The sequence below is a fragment of the Mobula hypostoma genome, chromosome 9, assembly GCF_963921235.1.
Source record: "Mobula hypostoma chromosome 9, sMobHyp1.1, whole genome shotgun sequence".
In the NCBI taxonomy this organism is placed as follows: Eukaryota; Metazoa; Chordata; class Chondrichthyes; order Myliobatiformes; family Myliobatidae; genus Mobula; species Mobula hypostoma.
Window position 1 is genome coordinate 20,358,913 of NC_086105.1, and position 24,597 is coordinate 20,383,509.

The following is a 24,597-nucleotide window of genomic DNA, read 5'->3' on the forward strand; positions in this document are numbered from 1 at the left end:
AAAACATTGCATTCATTTTGGCAGGTCAGGCTGACTTCTACCTGGACTATTACTGGACAATACCAATCCCATATTAATTGGATCCAAGTTGAGAACAAACCCAGACATCAACATGCTGCTGTACACCACTTCTTTATGAGTAACTTTCTTCAAGATTTGAGCTAAACATTGTCCTCCCTCACACTGGGGTTAGGGTTAACAACAAAACTCACAGCAACATACACTCAGTGGCCACTTTATTAGGTACCTCCTGTACCTCCTCATCTTTGTTCTAAAAGATATGAGAGTTCAGAGATGCTCTTCTGCGCACCACTATTGTAACATGTGGTTATTTGAGTTTCTGTCGCTTTTCTGTCAGCTTGAACCAGTCTGGCCTTTATCCTCTGACCTCTATCATCAACAAGGCAACTTTATTCATAGAACAGCCACGTACTGGATGACTTTTGATGTTTGCACACTTCTCCGTAAACTCTAGAGCTTGTTGTGTGTGTAAATCCCAGGAAATCAGTAGTTTCTAAGATACATAAACCACTCTAGCATGAAAAATCCACAGTCAAGGTCACTTTGATCACATTTCTTCCTCATTCTGGTGCTTGGTCTGAACAACAACTGGACCTCTTGACCATGTCTGTATGTTTTTACACATTGAGTTATTGCCACATGATTGCCAGATTAGATACAGTATTTGCATTAATGAGATGTGACTGATAAAGTGGCCATTGACTGTGTATATGGAAACCTGCTATAAAATAAGTAATTATCGCGAATATTTCAGACCGATGGATATCCCTGTCTTGTGTTAAATTACCCATTCTCCCTCAAAATTTTCTAGATTCATGAGTCAATACAGGTTACATTCCTGTTAGAGTGAAAAACAACTGAAATTTTTGCTAATTATTATGAACAAACATGCAAGAAATATATATTTGTAGATAACAGGTTTGAACAGTACTAGACTAAACAATAATACTTTACATTGAATATTTGGTTGACTTTGGATAATAACAACAGATTATTTACCAATAAAGAATCAAAGTAACTGAGAAAATTTTATTATATTCTATCTTTTATGAAATGCACTGGAAAATAAAATTGAAAACTGGATTAGGAATGTTTCCTGGCATTGTTTACCTGAGAAAAATTAAGTCTAAGACTGTTAGATTGATTCTATATATTCAGTAAAATTGATGACATTCTGCTCAAAGTGAACCCAGTAGATGAATGCAGTGCAAGAAATAATCATGCTTTGAGCCTGGGAAAATATTCTCTAATGTATAGTCATTTTTAACTCTAAAAAGCAGGTTATTTACAGCGTGGCAAAAATCAATCATATTGCAGTTATTTATTTTGAAATTGGATATACCAATTTCAGCTTTATTCCATCCAAGATAATGAATAAAGTGTCCTATTTATAACTGAGTGATTTATGATGTACCTCTTCAGTGACTTTCCAGATCTCCTCATCAGTCCACTGTTCATAAGGATCTAGATTCTTCCGGAAGGTCCCAGAGAACACAAAGACTTTCTGTAAGGTGGAATATTAAATAACAGTTGTTTTCTGAGAGGCTTTGTGCAGATTTACTTCAGTTTTGAAGGACATCATCATTATGTCAACAATGATAGTTCGAATGGAAGAACAGGTTATTTGGTTCAGGCGCTCCTGCTTAAGGAAGCAATAGCATAGCAGAGTTGTGTTTCTGTGCCAATTGCTGACATTGTTCTACAATATTTGTGTATACAATTTCAAACACGCTGGAATTTGATAAAAATGGCACTTTCTTGAAACACCTGCTATGTAAGAAAAGTTATTGAAGTTTATATCTTGAATCCACATACCTCCTTTTCTAATTTTACCTTTCATCTACTGCTAATAATTTCACACGACTCATACAAAAGTACCAAGGTCATTACCAAAAGCAATCAATCAAGGTTATGACTGATGGTAATATTGAAATTACAGGTATTTAAATGGTGTAACCACATCTGAAAACATTACCTGTGGGATGACACCAAATGCTTTCCTCCACTTTTGCAGAGAGACTGAGTCCCAGGAGATTCCATCAATCTGTATCTCCCCTTCGGTGGACAGCAGACGCAAAAATGCAGAAAGTAATGTGCTTTTCCCAGCGCCTGTCCGTCCGAGCAGTCCAACCTATCATGTTCAAAGCACAATGCTTTAAAAACAGAATCCATATCTGAATGAATATGTAGAAGTAACAATTACAAAGCAGAAGTGTGATCGTAAAAGAAATGAGTTTTCATTGCCTCAGAAGTGAATTATAAAACAAATAGCAACAATTTTTTTTTGATTTTTGCCCTAGGGTTTACAAGGTGAACTTGTGATAGTGCCAATGGCAAGTGAATGAAAGTCACAATTTCACTACAAAGCTGTGCACACTGTGCATGATAGAACCTAAAATATTTAAGTACTATTTATTTCTTTGTTTTGAGAGTTTGATGTTTTTCTTTGAACAGGTTCCATAGTTTTGTTAAACACGAGAAAATCTGCAGTTGTTGGAAATCCAAGGCAACACACACAAAATGCTGGAGAGGAACTCGACAGGCCAGGCAGCATCTATGGAAAAGAGTAAACAGTCGACATTTCGGGCTGAGACCTTTCATCAGGACTTGTCCACAGTCTTTCAAAGGGTCTAGGCCTGAATATTGACAGTTTATTTACGCTTTTCCATCAATGATGCCTGGCCTGCTGAGTTCCTCTAGCATTTTGTGCGTGTTATCATGGTTTTCTTTCTTTGTTTCATGACAGTCTGTGGGAAGATTAATCTCACGGTTGTATACTGTATACATACTTTGATAATATATCTACTTTGAATCTTTGAACCTTATGGAAGTCTATTGGTCTTATAAATGGGTCTGACATTTAAAAGGAATCCCATATTTATTTACAGCGTGCAGAGTAAGAACAGAAGTTATAGCAAAAGTAATCAGTCCTGCACAAAAGGGATTCATGTGAAAAGGGCATCAATTTCTAAACGTCTGAAATTACTAGTAAACTACGTGTCCAGCATTTAAGGAATGTCATTTAAAAATTATTACATGTTAATATTTAATATTTAACAAGCAATTACCTGGTAATTAAATTCAACAAAAAAGGATTAATTAAATCTCTGAATGCTAATTATCAAGATACCAGCTTGAAGCTTCTTTAAGTTATAGTTTATTTCAGACTTTCTTTATGGAAATGAAGAAACCTATTTGGATTATTGAGTCTATGTCAGTTTTCAGAATATTCACTTCAGTCTTTAGGGCCTCACAACCGGCTGCTTTTTTATATCCCAAGGACGCAGCCTGGAAGATGAGAGCGCCTTCAGGTTTCGTGGCTCTGGAGATATACTTATTCTAGGCCAGTGCCCCTGACTGAAGCGTTGTGGGAGAACACAGAACAACGGGAGCAGCGGGTTATCTGCTGAGTGTTGTGTGCCCGGAGAGCTGCACCTCTTTGGTGCCAAATCTCCAGGCGCAGAGCTCCGAAAAGGTGACACAACAGACTTTTAACATCGTAAATCAGCAAATTGTTTGTTATGTCTCCCCTCTCACTGTGAAACAGGGACACCTCTTTTTCCTTTATTAGGGAGAGGGAGAACCTGTGGTATGTTGAATTACTGGGTGAATGAGTAGTCTTTGAGGTACTACAAGTCTGTGTCTTTATTGATGCTTTGCTGCACGTTTGAGTGCTCGGTGGAGGTGCTGATGCTTTTTTGCCTGTGGGGTGGGTGGGGGGGGGGTCGTTACCTTGCTGCTGCTTGTGCATGGGAGGGGGGAGTTGGGGATGGGCTTTGGGTTTCTAACGTTTTAACTGCCATTCATTCTTTGGGGCACTCCTCTGTTTTCGTGGATGTCTGTGAAAAAAGAGAATTTCAGGATGTATGTTGTATACATCTCTCTGACATTAAATGTATTTATTGAAACCTAAATGCCTAATTTCTAGGAATAAAATCTAATGGATATTTGTAAGTTACCATCCCATCTTCCTGGGTATCTTTGCAGAATTCATACTGAGTGTTTCTGCAAACACATAAATAATTACAAACTGGAAGCAATGAACATTGAAGCCTGCTGCATTGAAATGGATATATATACTACCTTACCCTTTGTCCTGCATTTACGGAGAAGGAAAGGTCCTGGAGCACTGCACGCCCATCATTCGTATACTTGGCTGTGAGATTGCTCACCATCATTTGGCCTCCAGACGGCCACTTACTGTTGAGATGTTTGTTCTCAATCACAAGTGCATCTAATGGGCTGTTGTCATTATGTTGGTTCTTGTTTTCAGATCCTTCTGGGGGTATGTCAATGTATTTAAAAATACGGCTTACAGATCGCATCTAGAGACAAGAACATTATTGCAGGTCATGATGGGTGTTTGCAATTAAGGTACCTTTGACCTATTATTATGGTTGAATGCGTTTTATACTTGCAAAACCTTTGTTTACCAAAATTCAGTGACTGAGCAAAGGTTTCTCATTTGTTTAGTGTTTATAAAAGTCAGCTTTTACTTATCCATTACAAACAGGGTTATGATGCCAGATAAAGAAAAAAGGGTCTTAATGGATATTAGTTCCTAAGATCAATTTGCAAAACCAAGAATTATCATCATTTATACATAAAAAACTGGGAGTTGTTAAGTTAGAACATCTCAGGTGGAAAATGCAGCAGGTAGTCATGAAGTAATTAATACTTCAAATTGTATGGTCAGTGTAAAGAAACAACGAAATAAAAGCCACCATGAACAATTCAGCACCCCAACTTCTTTTGCACTATCTTGACAACTGCATTGTTGTTATTTCATGCACCCATGCTGAGCTCGTCAATTTCACCAGCTTTGCCTCCAACTTCCACCCTACCCTTAAAATCACTTGGTCCATTTGTGACACCTCCCTCCACTTTCTCAATCTCTCTGCCTCCATTCTCTGGAGACAAACTGATTACTGATATCTTTTGTAAGCCTACCAATTCCCACAGCTATCTTGACTATTCCTCTTCTCACCCTGTCTCCTGCAAAAATGCTATTCCCTTTTCTGATTTCCTTTGTCTCTGCCACATTTGTTCCCAAGATGAAGCGTTCCTTTCCAGAACATCAGAGATGTCTTCCTCCTTCAGAAACCAGGTTTCACTTCCTGCACCATTGATGCTGCCCTCACCCAAATCTCTTCCATTTCCCAGACATCTGTGCACATCCCATTTTCCCACTGCTTTAACAGGGTTAGAGTTTCTCTTGTTCACACCTACCACCCCATAAGTCTCCACATTAAACACATCATTTTCTGCAACTTCCGCCATCAGATTGCTGAGCCTCTGGCCATGATCTTTGCATCATCAATAGGGACAGGAGAAGTACCAGAGGATTGGAAGGCTGCAAACATTGTGCCCTTGTTCAAGAAAGGGAGTAGAGATGACCCAGGAAATTATACACCAGTGAGTCTTACTTCAGTGGTGGGGAAGTTTTTGGAGATAGTCAGCATGGCTTTGTTAAGGACCAGGTCGTGCCTTACGAGCCTGATTGAATTCTTTGAGGATGTAACAAAACACATTGATGAAGGTAGAGCAGTGGATGTAGCGTATATGGATTTCAGTAAGGCATTTGATAAGGTTCCCCATGCAAGGTTCCTCCAGAAAGTAATGAGGCATGGGATCCAAGGAGGTCTTACTTTCTGGATCTAGAATTGGCTTGCCCACAGAAGGCAAAGGGTAGTTACAGATGTTTGGTATTCTGTGCGGTGATTGGTGACCAGTGGTGCTCTGCAGGGATCTGTTATGAGACCCCTCCTCTTTGTGATTTTTATAAAAGACCTGAATGAAGAAGTAGATGGGTAGATTAGTAAGTTTGCTGATGACACAAAGGTTGGGGCTGTTGTGGATAGTCTGGAGGGTTGTCAGAGGTTACAATGGGACATCGATAGGATTCAAAACTGGGCTGAGAAGTGGCAGATGGACTTGAACCCAGATAAATGTGAAGTAGTTAATTTTGTTAGGTCAAATGTGAAAACAGAATATAGTATTAAAGGTAAGACTCTTGGCAGTGTGGAGGATCAGAGAGATCTTGGGGTCCATGTCCATAGGACACTCAAAGCTGCTGCACAGGTTGACAGTGTTGTTAAGAAGGCATATGGTGTGTTGGCATTCATCAACCATGGGATTGAGTTCAAGAGCCAGGAGGTAATGTTACAGCTATATAAGACCTTGATCAGACCCCACTTGCAGTACTGTGTTCAGTTCTGGTCACCTCACTACGGGAAGGTTGTGGATACTACAGAGACAGTGCAGAGAAGATTTGCAAGGATGTTGCCTGGATTGGAGAGCATGCCTTATGAGAATAGGCTGAATGAACTTGGCCTTTTTCTACTTGGAGCGACGGAGGATGAGAAGTGACCTGACAGAGGTGTATAAGATAATCATGTGGATAGCCAGAGGCTTATCCACAGGGCTGAAATGGCTAACCCAAGGGGGCATAGTTTTAAAGTGTTTGGAAGTAGGTACCAAGGGGATGTCAGGGGTAAGCTCTTCACACAGAGAGTGGTGGGTATGTGGAATGCACTGCCGGCGACAGTGGCGGCGGCCGATACAATGGGGTCTTTTAAGAGACTCTTAGATAGGTACATGGAGCTGAGAAAAATAGAGGGCAATGCCGTAGGGAAATTCTGGGTAGTTTCTGGAGTAGGTTACATAATCGGCACATCATTGTGGGCCAAAGGGCCTGTAATGTGATTTAGATTTCTATGTTCTATGTTCAGTGGGATCCTACCAGCATCTTTATCTCTCCCCCACTCTCTACTTTCCACAAGGATCACTCCATCTGTGATTTCCTTGTCCATTCGTCCCTCCCTACTTATCTACCACTTGGCACATATCCTTGCAAGTGACAAAAATCCTACACTAGCCCATTCACCTCCATTCAGGGCCCCAAACAGACCTTCTAGGTGGGGCAACACTTCACCTGGGAATCTGTTGGGATCATCTATTGTACCTGGCGCTCCCAATGCAGACTCCTCCACATTGGTGAGACCTAATGTAAACTGGGGGACCACTTTATCAAGCACCTCCGATCCATCTGCCAAAAGTAGAAATTCCCAGTGACCAACCATTTTGATTCCCACCCCAATTCCTATTCCAATATTTCAATCCATGGCCTCCACTTTTGCCACAATGAGGATGGAGGAGCAACACCTCAAGTTCTGTCTAGGTAGCCTCCAACCTGAGGGCATAAACATCGATTTCTCCTTCCAGTAAATTTTTGTCCCTCCTCCACTTCCATCTTCTTCTCTTCTCCATCTGGTGTCTTACCACTTATCCTCACCTGCCTATCACCACCCTCTGGTGCCCCTCCTTCTTTCCTTCCTCCTCTGGTCCACTCTCCTCTCCTATCAGATTCCCTCTTCTCCGGACCATTACCTTTCCCACCCACCTAGCTTCACATATCAACTTCTAGTTAATCCTCCTTCCCCTCCCCCATATTTTAATTCTGATATCTCCCCCATTCCTGTCCAGTTCTAAAAAGGGCCTCAGCCCAAAACATCAACTTTCTTTTCCATAGTCGCTGCCCGACCTGCCGAGTTTCTCCAGAATTTTGAGAGTGTTGCAATGCAGTACTTTTAATGTTGTTGCCTGTGCCATTATCTTCTTTACTCTTTCAACTTTCCCATTTTTAATAGGCTGGAAATTTGCTGTGAATAATAACAACACCATGGTGACCACCTGGCATTTCTCTATTTGGCTGCCACTAGGTTTCCGTTCCTACAGAAACATGGAAGTTCTGAACTTTCAGTCAATGTGTATTCACATGCATTTTACATTTTCAATCCATTTACATTGGATTGTTGCATTTTATAAGATTACTTAGCAATATTCTACCAAAAGATTGTACATAAGAAATTTAGAACATGTCATGATTTTTTTTTACCAGACTATCCACATCTATGCTTGAATTAACAGCCCATTGAAGAGTGCTCATGATGTTCATAGCTAAGGTGAGGATAATTCCAACTCTTCCTTCCTTGACATCTGAAGAAAATAAATGTAAATTCATAAGACTCTGTAATTCTCCACCAATTTCTCTGCACATGAGGTTGATGTTAAAGCTTTAATGTATGACTTAAATAATCACATTAGGTAGAAAAATTATGCATATATCCCAAACAATGATGCAAATTTCATCAGTATTTCATGCATATGAAGGTATTAAGAAGGATTATTTGCAAATATATTCCTTAATATCCTTGGGTGATTTAAACAAAGCAGCTGGAAGCAAGTAATGAAATAACCATTGCACTGGGTAATTAAGGCTTAATTTTAAATTAGAGATGTTAGTAAAATTATTGATTAAATGAAAGTGTTATTATTATTTAGGTAATGAACTAATTTGCAACAAAGTGAATCAAAATCACAAAGGTGGAAGAGACATCATCGGTGAAAAAATTATTAAAACTGCATCTAAAATGCAGAGACTTATGTTTCACAATTAACATCTTAAAATGATATGTAAGCTTTAGGAAAGATCCCCAGCCTTTCACTTCTGCCCCCATTCTAAAGTAATCATAAATACATGGCAAACAAAGGGTCAATAAATGCTGAAGAAACCAATAGAAAATAACTGATAGGGGAGTGAGAATAAGGCAATAAGATCCAACTGTTGCTTTAGAATGAGAAGTTAAAGGATGGTAAAATTACTCAGTGTAAGTAATATAAAAGCTGAAATCTTTGTTTAGACATTCTTACTAAAATTTGGCCGAGTGAGATTTTTCTTGGAATTTACTGGGATTTTTTTTTTTGGTAGGCAATGACGTACATAACCAAGAAACAAGGATGGTAGTTTGTCTCCCAGCGGCCAGGGTTCGTTATGTTTCTGAGCATGTCCACAATATCTTGAAATGGGAGGGTGAGCAGCCAGAGGTCGTGGTACAAATTGGTACCAACTACATAGGTAGAAAAAGGGTGGAGATCCTGAAAGCAGAATACAAGGAGTTAGGAAGGAAGCTGAGAAGCAGGACTTCAAAGGTAGTAATCTCCGGACTGCTGCCTGAGCCACGCAACAGTGAGTATAGGAATAGAATGAGGTGGGGGATAAATGCATGGCTGAAGGATTGGAGCATGGCCAGGGATTCAGAATTTTGGATCATTGGGACCTCTTCTGGGGCAGGTGTAACCTGTACAAACAGGACGGGTTGCACTTGAATCTGAGGGGTACCAATATCCTGGCGGGGAGGTTTGCTAATGTTATTGGGGAGGGATTAAACTCGATTTGTGGGGGGGTTGTGGGAACCAAAGTGAACAGGCAGAGGATGGGGAGGTTGGAGCGCAAGTAGAGACAACTTGTAGGGACTTTGTGAGGAAAGATAGGCAGATGTTAGAGCAAAGATGCACTCAGCCTGATGGTTTGAGATGTGTCTATTTTAATGCAAGGAGTATCATAAACAAGGCAGATGAACTTAGGTGTGGATCAATACGTGGGATTGTGATGTTGTGGCTATTACAGAGACTTGGACGTCTCAGGAGCAGAAATGGCTGCTGAGGGTACCTGGCTTTAGATGTTTCAAAAAGAACAGAGAGGGAAGCAAAGGAGTTGGGGGCATGGCATTGCTAATTAGGGATAGTGTCATGGCTGCAGAAAAGGAGGAAGTCATGGAGGATTGTCTGCTGAGTCAGTGTAGGTGGAAGTCAGAAACAGGAAAGGGGCAAATACTCTACCGGGTGTTTTTTCTAGACCCCCCCCCCCCCCCAGTAGTAACAGGGATATTGAGGAACAGAGAGGGAGGTAGATTCTGGAACAGTGCAATAATAATAGAGTTGTTGTGATGGGAGATTTTAACTTTCCTAATATTGATTGGCATCTCCTTAGCACAAGGGGTTTAGATGGGGTGGAGTTTGTTAGGTGTGTTCAGGAACATTTCCTGATGCAATATGTAGATAACCCAACTAGAGGAGACACTGTTCTTGATCTGGTATTGGGAAATGAACCTGGTCAGGTGTCAGATCTCTCGGTGGGAGAGCATTTGAAGGTAGTTACCACAACTCTTTCTCCTTCACCATAACATTGGAGATGGATAGGAGCAGACAACTTGGGAAATCATTTAATTGGAGTAGGGGGAAATATAATCCTATTAGGCAGGAACTTGGGAGCAGATATCCTCAGGGAAATGCACAGCAGAAATGTGGCAAATCTTCAGGGAATATTTGCATGGAGTTTTGCATAAGCATGCTCCATTGAGGCAGGGAAAGGATGGTAGAGTTAAAGAACCATGGTGTACAAAGTATGTAGAAAATCTAATTAAGAAGAAAAGCTTATGAAAGGTTCAAGAAACTAGGTACTGTTGGAGCTCTAGAAAATTATAAGATTGCTAGGAAGGAACTTAAGAATGGAATTAGGAGAGCCAGAAGAGGCCATGAGAAGGCTTTGGTGAGCAGGATTAAAGAAAATCCCAAGGCACTCTACAAGTATGTGAAGAGTAAGAGGATGAGCCATGTGAGAATAGGACCAATTAGGTGTGATAGTGGAAATGTGTGCATGGAGTCGGAGGAAGTAGCAGAGGTACTTAATGTATACTTTGTTTCAGTCTCACCAGGGAAAATGACCCAGGCAATTGTGGGAATGATCTACAACGGACTGAAACACTTGAGAGTATAGACATTAAGAAAGAAGATGTTCTGGAGCTTTTGAAAAGCATTAAATTAGTTAAGTCTCCGGGACAGATGAGATTTATCCAGACTCACTTCCCTACTGTGGGAAGTGAGGGAGGATATTGCTCAGCCTCTGATGATGATCTTTGCGTCAGGAGAAGTACTGGAGGATTGGGAGGTTACAAATGTTGTTCCGTTGTTCAAGAAAGGGAGTAGAGATAACCCAGGGAAATTATAGACCGGTGAGTCTGACCGGTAAGTTGTTGGAGAAGACCCTGAGAGGCAGGACTTATGAGCATATGGAGAGGCATAATCTGATTAGAGATAGTCAACATGGCTTTGTCAAGGACAAAGGTGGTGTTAAGAGGTGTATGGTGTGTTGGCATTCATCAACCGTGGGATTGAGTTCAAGAGCCGTGAGGTAATGCTACAGCTATATAAGAAAAACAAAAACAACAGGAATTCTGCAGATGCTGGAAATTCAAGCAACATACATCAAAGTTGCTGGTGAACGCAGCAGGCCAAGCAGCATCTGTAGGAAGAGGTGCAGTCAACGCCTGAAATGTCGACTGCACCTCTTCCTACAGATGCTGCTTGGCCTGCTGCGTTCACCAGCAACTTTGATGTATGTTGCAGCTATATAAGACCCTGGTCAGACCCCACTTGGAGTACTGTGTTCAGTTCTGGTCACCTCACTACAGGAAGGATGTGGATACTATAGAGATAGTGCCCTTTGAGGATATAACAAAACACATCGATGAAGGTACAACAATGGATGTAGTGTATATGGATTTCAGTAAGGCATTTGATAAGGTTATCCATGCGAGGCTCCTTAAGGAAGTAAGGAGGCATGGGATAAAAGGAAACCTTGCTTTGTGGATCCAGAATTGGCTTGCCCACGGGAAGCAAAGGGTGATTCTACATGGATATCAGTGACCAGTGGTGTTCTGCAGGGATCTGTTCTGGGACCCCTCCTTTTTGTGATTTTTATATATGACCTGGATGAGGAAGTAGAAGGGTGGGTTAGTAAGTTTGCTGATGACATAAAGGTTGGAGGTGTTGTGGATAGTCTGGAGTGTTCTCAGAAGTTACAACGGGACATCAACAGGATGCAGAACTGGGCCAAGAAGTGGCAGATGGACTTCAACCCAGATAAGTGTGAAGTGGTTCATTTTGGTAGGTGCAATTTGAATTCAGAATATAATATAAATGGTTAGACTCTTGGCAGTGTGGAGGATCTGAGAGATCTTGGGGAGGTGTCAATAGGACACTCAAAGCTGCTGCTCAGGTTGACGGTGTTGTTAAGAGGTGTATGCTGTGTTGGCATTCATCAACTGTGGGATTGAGTTCAAGAGCCATGAGGTAATGTTACAGCTATATAAGACCCTGGTCAGACCCCACTTGGAGTACTGTGTTCAGTTCTGGTCACCTCACTACAGGAAGGATGTGGATACTATAGAGATGGTGCAGAGGAGATTTACAAGAATTTTGCCTGGATTGGAGGGCATACCTTGTGAGAATAGTTTGAGTGTACTTGGCCTTTTCTCCTTGGAGCAGCAGAGGATGAGAGGTGATCCGAAAGAGGTGTATAAGATGATGAGGGGCATTGATCGTGTAGATAGCCAGAGGCTTTTTCCCAGGGCTGAAATGGCTAACATGAGTGGGCATAGTTTTAAGGTGCTTGAAAATAGGTACCGAGGGAATGTCAGTGGTAAGTTTTTCACACAGAGAGTGGTGGGTTTATGGAATGCATTGCTGGCGGCTGTGGTGTTAGCGGATACAACAGGGTCTTTTAAGAGCCTCTTAGACAGGTACATGGAGCTTAGAAAAACAGAAGGCTATGTGCTAGGGAAATTCTAGGCAGTTTCTAGAGTAGGTTACATGGTCGGCACAACATTGTGGGCCGAAGGGCCTGTAATGTGCTGTAGATCTCTATGCTCTACATTCTATGAGTGCAGAAACCAAACATACAGGGCACATCTAGACTTTATCTGTTGCCAGTGCTGTGCTATACAACAGTCTAGAAGCTTTGAGACTGTTAAAATAAAAAGGAAGAATACTGATATGCTTAAAATATATTGTGCTAACTTCAGAAAAAAGTATCGATGTCTGTCTTGGTTTTGCATATATACAGATGGTGGAGAAAGTTCCACAGAACTCAACCCATTGGTCAGCACAGGCCTAACCGCCTGGTAAATCCAAGGAGCCTATCAGCTTTCCATTCAATCTCATTGTTAGCCTTACAGATTTGGGCATGCATTTACGTTGCAATTGGCAAGACTTAACTGTTTGGTTATTAAAATACCTTTAGAAGCCCACTCATCGTTTTAGATTACTGTTAATTTTTTGGAAAGCTCTAGTAGAAATGCTGGACCACTTCCTTCATGTTAACTTGCTAGGGCTATTCTTGAATTCAACCCCAGAACAAGCTTGTCAAGCATGGCTGGGGAAAGAAAACCATCGATAGCCCTGTCAACAAATGGGGCTTTATTAAAATTTGGCATAGCTGGGATTGTGATTCTAGGAGCCAACCCTCTGTGATCATGGTTTGAACCCCAATTCTTGAAAAGATAAGAACATTTAACGATGATCTTTATAATGGGGAAAACTCCTTCGCTTACTCAGTACTTAGTGCTGTGCAAGATTTTCCAGCGTACTATGCCCATGTTATAGCACCAGCTTAATGACCACATACAATCTCCTAACTTGTGAATGTGGACTACTTTAGAACATAGATGGCAGGGTAGAACAGACTCACAAGTGCCAGTGTTCACTGGAGTACATGCCTCATTATGAAAGATTATGATAAAGAAGGGTCTCTAACAGCTATTACATTCCCAAAACACTATGATCTACAGCTCTAAATACACAGGCAGATAAAGATTAATTGCATCAATTAAGGTCTGCAGATTACTGATGAAAAGTACAGAACTGAAACATGAACCAATCATTACCCTTCAGAGCTGATGAATGTGCTGCTTATTTTATTTTGTTATTATCATCAACTTACTGTGTGTTGCTATGGAGATGAAAGTGACTGCAATAAAGAAGCCGACAAATACAATGTCAATCCTCATCTGGAACCAGCGCAGTGTTGACAGGTAGAGAAACCAGTTTGCAGTGTGGAGGTTCAAAGACTTGTGGAAAAGTGTTTCGAAGTAAGCCTGTCGGCCAAATGCTCTCACTGTCCACAGGCCTCTCAATGATGTGATGAGATGGCTGAAAATAGGGCTGCGAGCTATAACCAAAAACAAATATATTCTGATATTATTATTCATCTGAATCTACTTCAGTAATGATTACAGCTAAGGCTATGGTAGAAAATTCCCGTACAGTAAGTTGCCATTTTACTGATAATTTTCTTTTGGGGTCTGCTGTTTACTGAGTTGTCAAGCATCATGACTATTGAGAAAATCTTAAGTTAAATGTGGTGAAATGGCAGGATTGCACTATACAATTATCTTTAAAAGACTTCTCAGTCTGCGCATGGTCATCAGATAGTGGGACAACCATATCTGAGGATAGCGACACATTTCGCTCACTCTCCAGTCCTTCACTACGCATCTCATTGATATTTTTATCATTCTTTTCAAGACAGCACCAACCTGAACTTCTAAAGGTTGGTAGCCAACCAGAAAATAAGGGTGTGGTATTTAGATAATTCAAAAAGGAAGCACACTGTCCTGTCTATCCTTGGTCTCTTCACTACTCTGAAGAGCGAGGCCCAGTGCAGGCAAAAGGAGCAACATTTCAAATTCTGTCTGCTTAGTCTTCAATTTTAAGTAACACTACACACTGATGGATACATTTCCCCTCCCTCCCTTCCTCCCATTTGATCATCTTTCCCTTAACTCCCTTCCCCATGCCCCCATCATACATCTTCACCCCACTTCCCTTCCTGGATCACCCACCCACTACACACAGAACATGTCGGGAGAAGGGACTAATGTATGATCTGTACAAATAATGTGGGTTGATGGTTGGCACAGGTTTAATGAGCTGGAGGGCTCATTCCATTCTCTATCTCTATGACAAAGGGAATGGAGGGCGCAGTCTGAGGTACGTGCCAGAGTGGGGTTGGGTAGCAAACGAGGTCCACAGAATTCCATGAATGTGGTTAGGACTTGAGGATCTGAGTTTCTGGGATAAGTTGAATAGGTTATGGCTTCCTTCCCAGGAGCACAGGAGAATGAGAGGAGATCTTATAGAGGTGTGCAAAATTATGAGGGGCATAGATAGGATGAATGCATGCAGGTTTTTTCGCCTCAGGCTGGATAAGATTAGAACTAGAGGTCATAGATTTGGAGTAAGGGTGTAATATTTAAGGGGAATCTGAGGGGAAGCCTCTTCACTCAGAGAGTCGTACAGGTGTGGAATGAGCTGCCACGGTACGTAGTAGAGGTAGGTTCAACTGCAAGAAAAATTTGAATATGTACATAGATGAGAGAAGAGTAGAGGGCTATGGTCCAGTCTAGGACCAGGCTGTCACAGAGTAGATAAGCCGACGGGCCTATATCTGTGCTGTAGTACTCTATGAGTCTATGACTCTATGAAGATGTTGTGGATTACTCAAAACATTTTTAAAAAACTTTGTTAAATTGTTAAATTTGGGGGCAAAAGATTCCCTAACAATATATTGATCAGGACACAGGACAATGTGCTTAACATGTGGATGATCCTGATGTTGGGATGACCTAGCCCCCGACTGCAGAGATCTATATTTGCTCACCCTATGCATACCTTCAGATTCCAGCTGCTTCAGCTGCTGCGAGGTGCGGAGGAAATAAGCCCTCAACATAATGAAAATAACAGTCACTGGAATCGCAGCCAGCAGAGTGTATGGTTGCAAAATGGACACCACACTGATGGCACCCACAACAATCAGTATCAACTGTAAATGGAATGCAAAATCGTTACGTTCTGTTTCATTGATCAAAACTAACATCTGATACACAGTAAGTAATGGCTAAATGGCTAGGATTTTGAACTCTTTGGTGGTCTCTAGAGATTAAATCATCCAGATCAAGGGACGTAGCTGATTTGCTCCTATATTTCTAGTTATTATTGCCTTAGGCCAGGGTTAGCCCAGGTTTGATTCAATGAGGTCTCCCTGTCCAATACATGCTTCTTCTTCCTGGGGGATGGTTCAGTGCAGCTGAATGACATCAAAATGAAACTTGCATTCTCCCTCTCCAGGTCCCATGTGGATATTCCTCTTTACTCAAGTGATGTGGGAAGTGCAAGTCGGAACATCATCTCTAAGATTCATTGAGAAATTTCTGGACCTTGCACTGCATCAGTACTAAGAGTTCTGTTCGATGTTAGGATTGAGGTTCCAGGATTTTGACTCATTAATGATGAAGAAAAATGTTGACAAATTATGGAAGTTCTAAAATAAATATGATTTGAAGTTAATTAGACAGTATTTATTTACTTATAAATGATAATACATAAATGCCTTACTTCATCCTTGCTCATCTGACCCATGTTAATCCCTGTGCCTTCAAGAAACTATTGAGATAAGAGAGTTGTAGGAGCCATGCATTTATTTTCTATCGGAATTGCATTCTGTGTTGCGCCTTTATTGTGTTTATTATGGTAACTGGTCATGTGAGTGGGAGGGGCATGGCAAAAGCAAAAGGAATAAGTTACACATTCATGCTTTCTTCCGGGCAGTTTAGTACTGGGAACCAATATATGTCATACCTTTTGTTGACTGTTTAGTTATGCTTAATTACGCTTAAGTTACATCACCACAAGATTGATTGTTTGCTAATGGCTAATAAACAATCGGATACAGTTCTTCGACTTTGTGGAATATTATTACTGGGGTGATTGGAGGGCATGTCACACAAGGATAACGATCTGCGGGGGTCGCCAGCAGTGGCAGTGGTTTGTTAGAGTTTGCTACACAAGACTTTTTAGTCTTATTAATGCATATTAGTCTCCAGCACCGTTGGACGTCCTATTTCAGAGCGTGTGTTCACATTCCTTCCTACTTCTGATTTCTCTATATTATCAAATTTCTTTGGTTGCTTCTGATTTTCTCTTTATCTGCCTGACTACTTCATTACTTTTAATCATTCCCTGTCATTTATATTTTTTAAATTCTTCTCTCCTTCTAGGTGCATGTTAAGCTTAGTGGAAAAAAATCCACCAAGACTGTGTTTGTGATATTTTTGAGTATTCTGGTGGTTTGTAGACCACATGGTCTGATTTTTGCTGGGAAATGATAACCATTCTGCCTGGAATATCTATCATTTCCCAATGCAAATACTACTAATTTTCAGGGCTCCCATGGAAATTCTGAAGCCCAAGCCTGCTGTCTCAGATCTGCCAGCCAAATCCCATCTGAGCTCTGAGGCTGTGATTCATGGTTCCTGCACCAGGTTCGCCCTGAAAAGCCCAGAAATTTCAATAGGAATCATGGAATTACTGTGAAGAAATCAATGGAAAAGGAAATTTTAAGATATGTGATTTTCTTATGATTTTAATTAATTAAAAATATTTTAAGTTACACAGAAATAATTGCAAATTTCTAAGTTATTAGGGAGCTGTCAAAGGCTTCTAGAGGAAATCTATGGGTATGATATGATCTGGGCAAACGATTTACCCAATACATTATTTAATACCCCATCTTCACCTGGGGTCTTCTCATATCACAAAGGTAGATTCAGATGAGTTAAGGTCAGGAGAGTAGCGACAACAGGTGCCAATTGTGCGTAATGGGGCAAAGCTAGCAAAATTTGCTCCGAATTTATCTGGATTTGTATAGCTTGTCTGCTTGCACAAACAAATGCATTCTTAATACCAGGCAAAAAAAAGATACATTTCTGTGGGTTTCCCAGCAGTTTGGCAGAGAACATTCAAATCTGTTAATGCGCACATTGTGATTGTTTAAATTCTTTGTAGACTGAAAGTAATTAAAGAGCTTGTTGGATTGAGAAAAAGGACAGGTACATGCAACTGGAACAACATGGGACAGTTTCATACTGTATTTTGGATTTTTTAACAGAATTTAAATTTAAATTTTGCTATTTTGGGATTGGAACTAACTTTATTCAGGACACTGGTTTAATAGACAAATAATTTCATTGGCGACGCTACACAGTTTAGATATGAATCCAGTTTTAAACAGGTAAGTCACTTGAGGAATTAGATATTGAGTTTTATCTGTAATTCTCTGACCTGCACAAAGTCGAAAGCAGTGAGTGGCAGCACATCGTCGATGATGGCAGTGTCTTTCATGAATCGGTTTAGAATCCTTCCTGTAATTTTAGATAAATAGAGTTTCTGAAACATACGTGCTTCACAAAGCAAGATTGAATTATTATTCTATTGCACTGAAATTAGCCAAATGTTGCTTTAAATAGCATGGCCATGCATATATTTTTATCAAACAGCAATAGGCACAATAGACAGCATAAATCTACATTGCTGAAGCAGATAAATACCATTTTGTAATTTCTAAATGATTCAAGATTCAAGACTGTTTATTGCCATTCTTCAGTATACATGTGTAAAGGAGAATGAAGTGATTGTTCCTCTGGATCCAATGCAGCGTTAAAAAAACAATAAAAATAAAAACACAATAAATATAAATACAAAAGTAATCCTATAAAACACAATCTACAAGTTAATCGTTCACTGTGGCGGTTCATGGATTAATTCCTAATGTAGTACCAGTGCAGTTCCCCCAGTGAAAAAAGTTTGCACAATTTACAATCACAAAATTGCAGCCCTAAGATTGTGGACTGTAGTTCTACTAGTCAGTCCAGCTGGATGAATAATTTTTGGAATTTATTTCTTTAGGATGCTAACAGGTGACTTGATAGGAGTTGCACAAAATGATTAGAGGCAGGTAAAGTAAAGCCAGCAACTTATTCCCAGGGTGGGAATGGCTAATACAAAAGGGCATAATTTTAAGGTGATTGGAGGAAGGTATAGGGGGAACGGTGGAGGTAGCTTTTTTACATAGAGAGTTTTGGGTGCATGAAACACACTGCCTGAGGTGCTGGTAGAGACAGATACATTAGGGACCTTTAAAAGATATTTAGGTATATATATGGATGAAATAAAGATGAGGGATATGTGGGAAGAAAGAGATAGATTGGTCTTGAAGTAGGTTTCAAGTTTAGGTCAACATCGTGGGCTGAAGGGCCTGTACTGATTTGTGCTGTTCTGTGTTCTACATACTTCCTAATTGATTTGGATTAAACTAACCTTCTAATTCCTACACAAATTTAAACAAGCCAATTTTGAATGGTGTAAGATGCTCAGGTTCCAGTCAGCAATATTGGTTTGTACTGCACACATATCACTTTGTTTTAGGCTCACACAATATGGCCTAGTCATTCAACTTCTACAGTATTATTCACTTTAAAGGACATGCCCATCCGTTCAACGTACAAGCTGAATGTTTCTCAGGCTATGTCAGTCATAGTTGGGCAGCCAGGGCAGCCACATTATCCCACTTCTACACTACAACGAGACGTTTAAACTTAGCTCACATTAACTAGTTGAAACTTTATGCTGGGACAAACATACATATACCATATTCATGCTTGAATATTTACTTAAAGATAACTGGTACCTCAGAAGAGATTTTCATACAGATGTGAAGTACCCTGTAAAAATGAATTGCTAAAATACAACCTTCAGAAGAAAACAATGTTCTCTGCATCCTATAACAGGAAAATTTTTGATTGCGTGATATTAGATATTTAATGTTACATCTTCCAATAAATAATACCTCAAGACATAGGAGCGGTATTAGGTCATTTGGCCCATCGAGTCTGCGCCACCATTCAATCATAGCCGATCATTTTTTTTCCCTCCTCAACCCCATTCCCCGGCCTTCTTCCCATAACCTTTGATGCCATGTCCAATCAAGAACCTATCAATTTCATAACAAGGGCAATTGAGTATAAAAGCAAAGAGGTTCTTCTGCGGTTGTACAGGGCCCCGGTGAGACCACACCTGGAGTACTGTGTGCAGTTTTGGTCTCCAAATTTGAGGAAGGACATTCTTGCTTTTGAGGGAGTGCAGCATAGGTTCACAAGGTTAATTCCCAGGATGGCGGGACTGTCATATGTTAAAAGATTGGAGCGACTGGGCTTGTATACTCTGGAATTTAGAAGGCTGAGAGGGGATCTTATTGAAACATATAAGATTATTAAGGGATTGGACACGCTGGAGGCAGGAAGCACGTTCCCGTTGGTAGGTGAGTCCAGAACCAGAGGCCACAGTTTAAGAATAAGGGGTAGGCCATTTAGAACGGAGTTGAGGAAAAACTTTTTCACCCAGAGAGTGGTGGATATATGGAATGCTGTGCCCCAGAAGGCTGTGGAGGCCAAGTCTTTGGATGCTTTCAAGAAAGAGATGGATAGAGCTCTTAAAGATAGCAGAATCAAAGGTTATGGGGATAAGGCAGGAACTGGATACTGATTGTGGATGATCAGCCATGATCACAGTGAATGGCGGTGCTGGCTCGAAGGGCCGAATAGCCTACTCCAGCACCTATTGTCTATTGTCTATAATTTCTGCCTTAAATACACCAAATGACCTGGTCTCCACAGCTGCCTGTGGTAATAAATTCCACAAATTCACCACTCTCTGGCTAAAGAAATTTCTCCTTATTTCTGTTTTAAATGGACGCCCCTCTATCCTGAGGCTGTGCTGTTGCCACATCCTCTTGTCCTAGACTCCCCCACAATGGGAAACATCCTTTCCACATCTACCATGACTAGACCTTTCAACATTCAGAAGGTTTCAATGAGATCCCCCATTATCCTTCTAAATTCCAGCGAGTACAGACCCAGAGCTATTAAACGTTCCTCATATGATAACCCTTCCATTCCTGGAATCATCCTTGTGTACCTCCTCTGTACTCTCTCCAATGCCAGCACATATATTCTTTGATGAGGAGCCCAAACCTGCTCACAATACTCAAGTTAAGGCCTCATCAGTGCCTTATAAAGCCTCAGCATCACATTTCTGCTCTTGTATTCTTGACCTCTTGAAATGAATGCTAATATTGCATTTGCCTTCTTCACCTTGTGGTTGTTCTGCACAAGGATTCCCAAGTCCCATTGCATCTCAGATTTTTGGATTTTCTCCCCATTTAGAAAATAGTCTGCAGAGGTATTTTGTCTACCAAAGTGCATGACCATGCATTTTCCAACTTTCTATTTCATTTGCCACTTTCTTGCCCATTCTCCTAATCTGTCTAAGTCTTTCTGCAGCCTATCTGTTTCCTCAACACTACTTGCTCCTCCACAATCTTTGTATCATCTGAAAACTTGGCAACAAAGTTCCATCATCCATCATCTAAATCATTGATATACAGCATACAAAGAAGCGGTCCCAACACCAAACCATGCCGAACAGCACTAGTCACAGACAGCCAACCAGAGAAGGATCCTTTTATTCCCACTTGCTGTCTTCTATCAATCTGCCAGTGCTCTGACCATGCCAGTAACTTTCCTGTAATATCATGGGCTCTTAACTTGGTAAACAGCCTCATGTGTGGCACCTTGTCAAAGGTCTTCTGAAAGTCCAAATATACAACATCCACTGCATCCCCTTTACAAGTGGAATAGATAATCTCCTCAAAGATTTCCAACAGGTTCGTCAAGCAAGATAATCCCTTAAGGAAACCATGCAGACTTTGTCCTATCTTGTCCTATGTCACCAAGTACTCCATAACCTCATCCTTAACAATTGACTCCAACATCTTCCCAACCACTAGTCTATAAATTCCTTTCTGCTGTCATCCTCCTTTCTTAAAGAGTCAAGTGATATTTTCAATTTTCCAGTCCCCGGCACTATGCCAGAGTCCAATAATTATTGAAAGATCATTACTAATGCCTCCACAATCTCTACTGCTACCTCTTTCAGAATCCTAGGGTGCAGTTCGTCTGCCCAGGTGACTTATGTACCCTTAGGTCTTTCACCTTGTAATAGTAACTGCACTCACTCCTTTTCCTGCACATCCTTCAACATCTGGCACACTGATAGTGTCTTCCACAGTGAAGACTGATGCAAAATACTCATTTATTTCATCTGCCATCTCCCTGCCCTTGTCATTATTTCTCTGGCCTCATTTTCTAGTGGTGCTATATCTACTCTCATCTCTGTTTTATTTTTTACATATTTGAAAAAGTTTTTACTATCCACTTTGATGTTGTTTGTTAGCTTGCTTTCACATTTCATCTTTTCCCTCCTAATGACACTTCTGGTCGCTCCCTGCAGATTTTTTGAAACTTCCAATCCCCTGTCCTCCCACTAATTTATGCTTTGCTGTATGCCCTCTCTTTTGCTTTTACATGAGCTTTGACTCCCCTTGTCAGCCACGGTTGTACTGTTTTGCCATTTGAGTATTTCTTTGTTTTTGGAATACATCCATCCTGCACCTTCCTATTTCCCAAGAAACTCACGCCATTGCTGCTCTGCTGTCATCCCTTCCAGTATCTCCTTCCAATTTACTTTGGCCAGCTCCTTTCTCATACTGTGATATTGATGTGATTGAACAACCACGTTTATTCACCAGACTTCCATTTTTACTTTTCCCACGTCCTGACGTCATATGCACTCTGACGCTAAGAATACTCACAGAATACATTACATCCCCCTTCTCAAGATTCTTTTTTCTTTTTACAACACTGTGAATTAGCAAAACAATGCCTCTAGGTATGCCCTTCTTACAGTGCAACAACCATGACATAAACTAAAAAAAACTTACCTTCTTGTACTGTACTCTGCATTGTATCTTACAATATTAACAGCAGTGTATTTTCTTTTACTAACATAGACTAATAAACCTTTTATTTCACACCTTGGAACTTTTGACATGTCTGACTTTGCCTCAAACTGTGTGAGACTGTATGTATGTCTAGTCTCTGTATCGAGCTGGAAGTTTGACTTGTCTCCCAGACCGTGTGTGATACAACTGTGACTGTGCTTGTCCTTCATCAGTGTCAGTCTCTCGAGGGACCTCTGTGTCCTTGCGGTCTGCATCACTCTTGGTGTCGTTTGTTTCCATGTCTGTATATGTGGAAATGTCCTGTGCATCTGTACGTGGAAACTCCCTGTCGCCTGTCTTTAGCAGATGCTTCCTATTCCTCCTGTAGACTCTTCCATCTGGTGTGCGAACTATGAAGGATTTTGGTTGCTGATGTCTGTTCACCACCACAGCTGGTTGCCAAGTGTCTCCTCTCTGTATTCTGACATTTTCACCTGTATGCAGATCTGGCAACTGTCTTGTATGTCTGTCATAGTAGCTCTTTTGCTTTATTTGCTCGTACTTTTGCTTGTCATGTACTTGAGCGTTACCTTCAGGAGTCAGTAGAGTTGTGGATGTTGGCAGTTTGGACTTCAGACGACGTCCCATCAACATCTACGCAGGAGAGAACCCCACACCTTCAATCGGTGTGTTGCGGTATTCAAGCAGAGCAATGTAAGGGTCACCGTTGCTGCTATTGTCTTCTTGAGCATGTTCTTGACAGTTTGTACAGTTCTCTCTGCTTGTCTATTAGACTGAGTGTGCCCTGGACTGGAAGTAACGTTGAAATTCCCAGCTTTCTGAGAACCCTCTGAACTCACCACTGGCATATTGTGGACCATCGTCACTAACGACAATATCTGGAATACCATGTCTTGTGAATGTCGGCTTCATTGTGGTAATGACACCTCGACTGAACGTGTCACTTAACTTGGTGATCTCCGGATATTTTGGATAGTAGTCCACACAAAGCACCATTGTAGTGAAGGAGATCTGTGCCAATCTTCTCCCCTGGTCTTCCTGGTAGTGGGTGGGGAAGCAGAGGCTCTCTTGGATTGCTGTTTTTGTTTTCATTACAGACAGCACACTGAGACACAATGTCCTCTATCTGAGTTGACATGCCTGGCCAATAGAGAATGTCCCTTGCTCTTTCTTTACATTTCACTATCCCCAGGTGTGACTCATGAATTCTGTTGAGCATTTCCTGTCTCATTTGGTTTGGTATGATGAGTTTTGTCGTTTTGAACATTAGTCCTGATGCATAGCTGATTTCCTCTTTAAATGTCCAGTATTTCTGCATTTCCTTTGGAACATCATTTCTTTCTGTTGGCCATCCATTCATTGTAATGTCTCTCAGTATTTGCATTTCAGGATCATCTGCAGTCGCTTTCCTGAACATGTTCAACTTCTCCTCAGAGATGGGTAGCTGAGGTGTAACCCAATTGACCTCCAGCTCTCTTCCTAGCAACTCTTCCTTTTGCTCTTTGAGGTAAGCATGGCTCAAAGTATCAGCAATGTACAGTTCTTTTCCTGGCTTATAGGTGACTGTGAGAGTGTACCTCTGTAGCCTGGGAAGCATCCTTTGCAGCCTCATAGGAGCTTGGTGGAGTGGCTTTTTGAAGATGCTCTCAAGTGGTTTGTGATCACTCTCAACCTGGATTTCTTTGCCATATACATATTGGTGGAACTTCTCACACCCATAAACTATGGCGAGTAATTCCTTCTCGATTTGAGCGTATCAGCATTGACAGTCTGTAAGTGCTCGTGATCCATACGCCACAGGCCTCCCATCCTGCAGTATAACAGTTCCTATTCCCTCCGAACTGGCATCCACAGACATCGTCACCAGTTTATTGATATCAAAGAACTTGAGTGCTGGTGCATTGGTAACTAACTGCTTCAATGTTTCAAAACTTTTCTTTTGTTCGTCTTCCCAATGCCATTCAGTGTTGCTCTCTAGTAGCTTTCGGAGTGGAGTGCTGACCTCTGATAAGTTGGGAATGAAGTTGGCAAGATACTGTATCATGCCCATGAACCTCAATAGTTCTTGCTTGTCTTTGGGTGGTGGTAGCTGTACCACAGCTCTGACCTTTTCATCATCTGGTTTTAGCCCATCAACACTGAGTACATGACCTATGTATCTGACCTCTGTAGTTCTGATCTTACATGTACTTTTGTTCAGT

At 41.0% G+C, this 24,597-nt stretch overlaps 1 protein-coding gene across 1 annotated transcript in view; it reads right to left on the reverse strand.

Moving 5' to 3' along the window:
- Positions 1 to 24,597, reverse strand: part of cftr (CF transmembrane conductance regulator) — a 152,430-nt gene that overhangs the window by 12,669 nt on the left and 115,164 nt on the right. The window contains exons 18-24 of the mRNA XM_063057835.1: positions 17,821 to 17,900; positions 15,373 to 15,523; positions 13,643 to 13,870; positions 7,919 to 8,019; positions 4,110 to 4,346; positions 1,997 to 2,152; positions 1,436 to 1,525 (exon numbers count right to left, since the gene is read on the reverse strand). Coding sequence (XP_062913905.1) covers positions 1,436 to 1,525; positions 1,997 to 2,152; positions 4,110 to 4,346; positions 7,919 to 8,019; positions 13,643 to 13,870; positions 15,373 to 15,523; positions 17,821 to 17,900 — 1,043 coding nt within the window. The remainder of the gene's footprint in view (positions 1 to 1,435; positions 1,526 to 1,996; positions 2,153 to 4,109; positions 4,347 to 7,918; positions 8,020 to 13,642; positions 13,871 to 15,372; positions 15,524 to 17,820; positions 17,901 to 24,597) is intronic.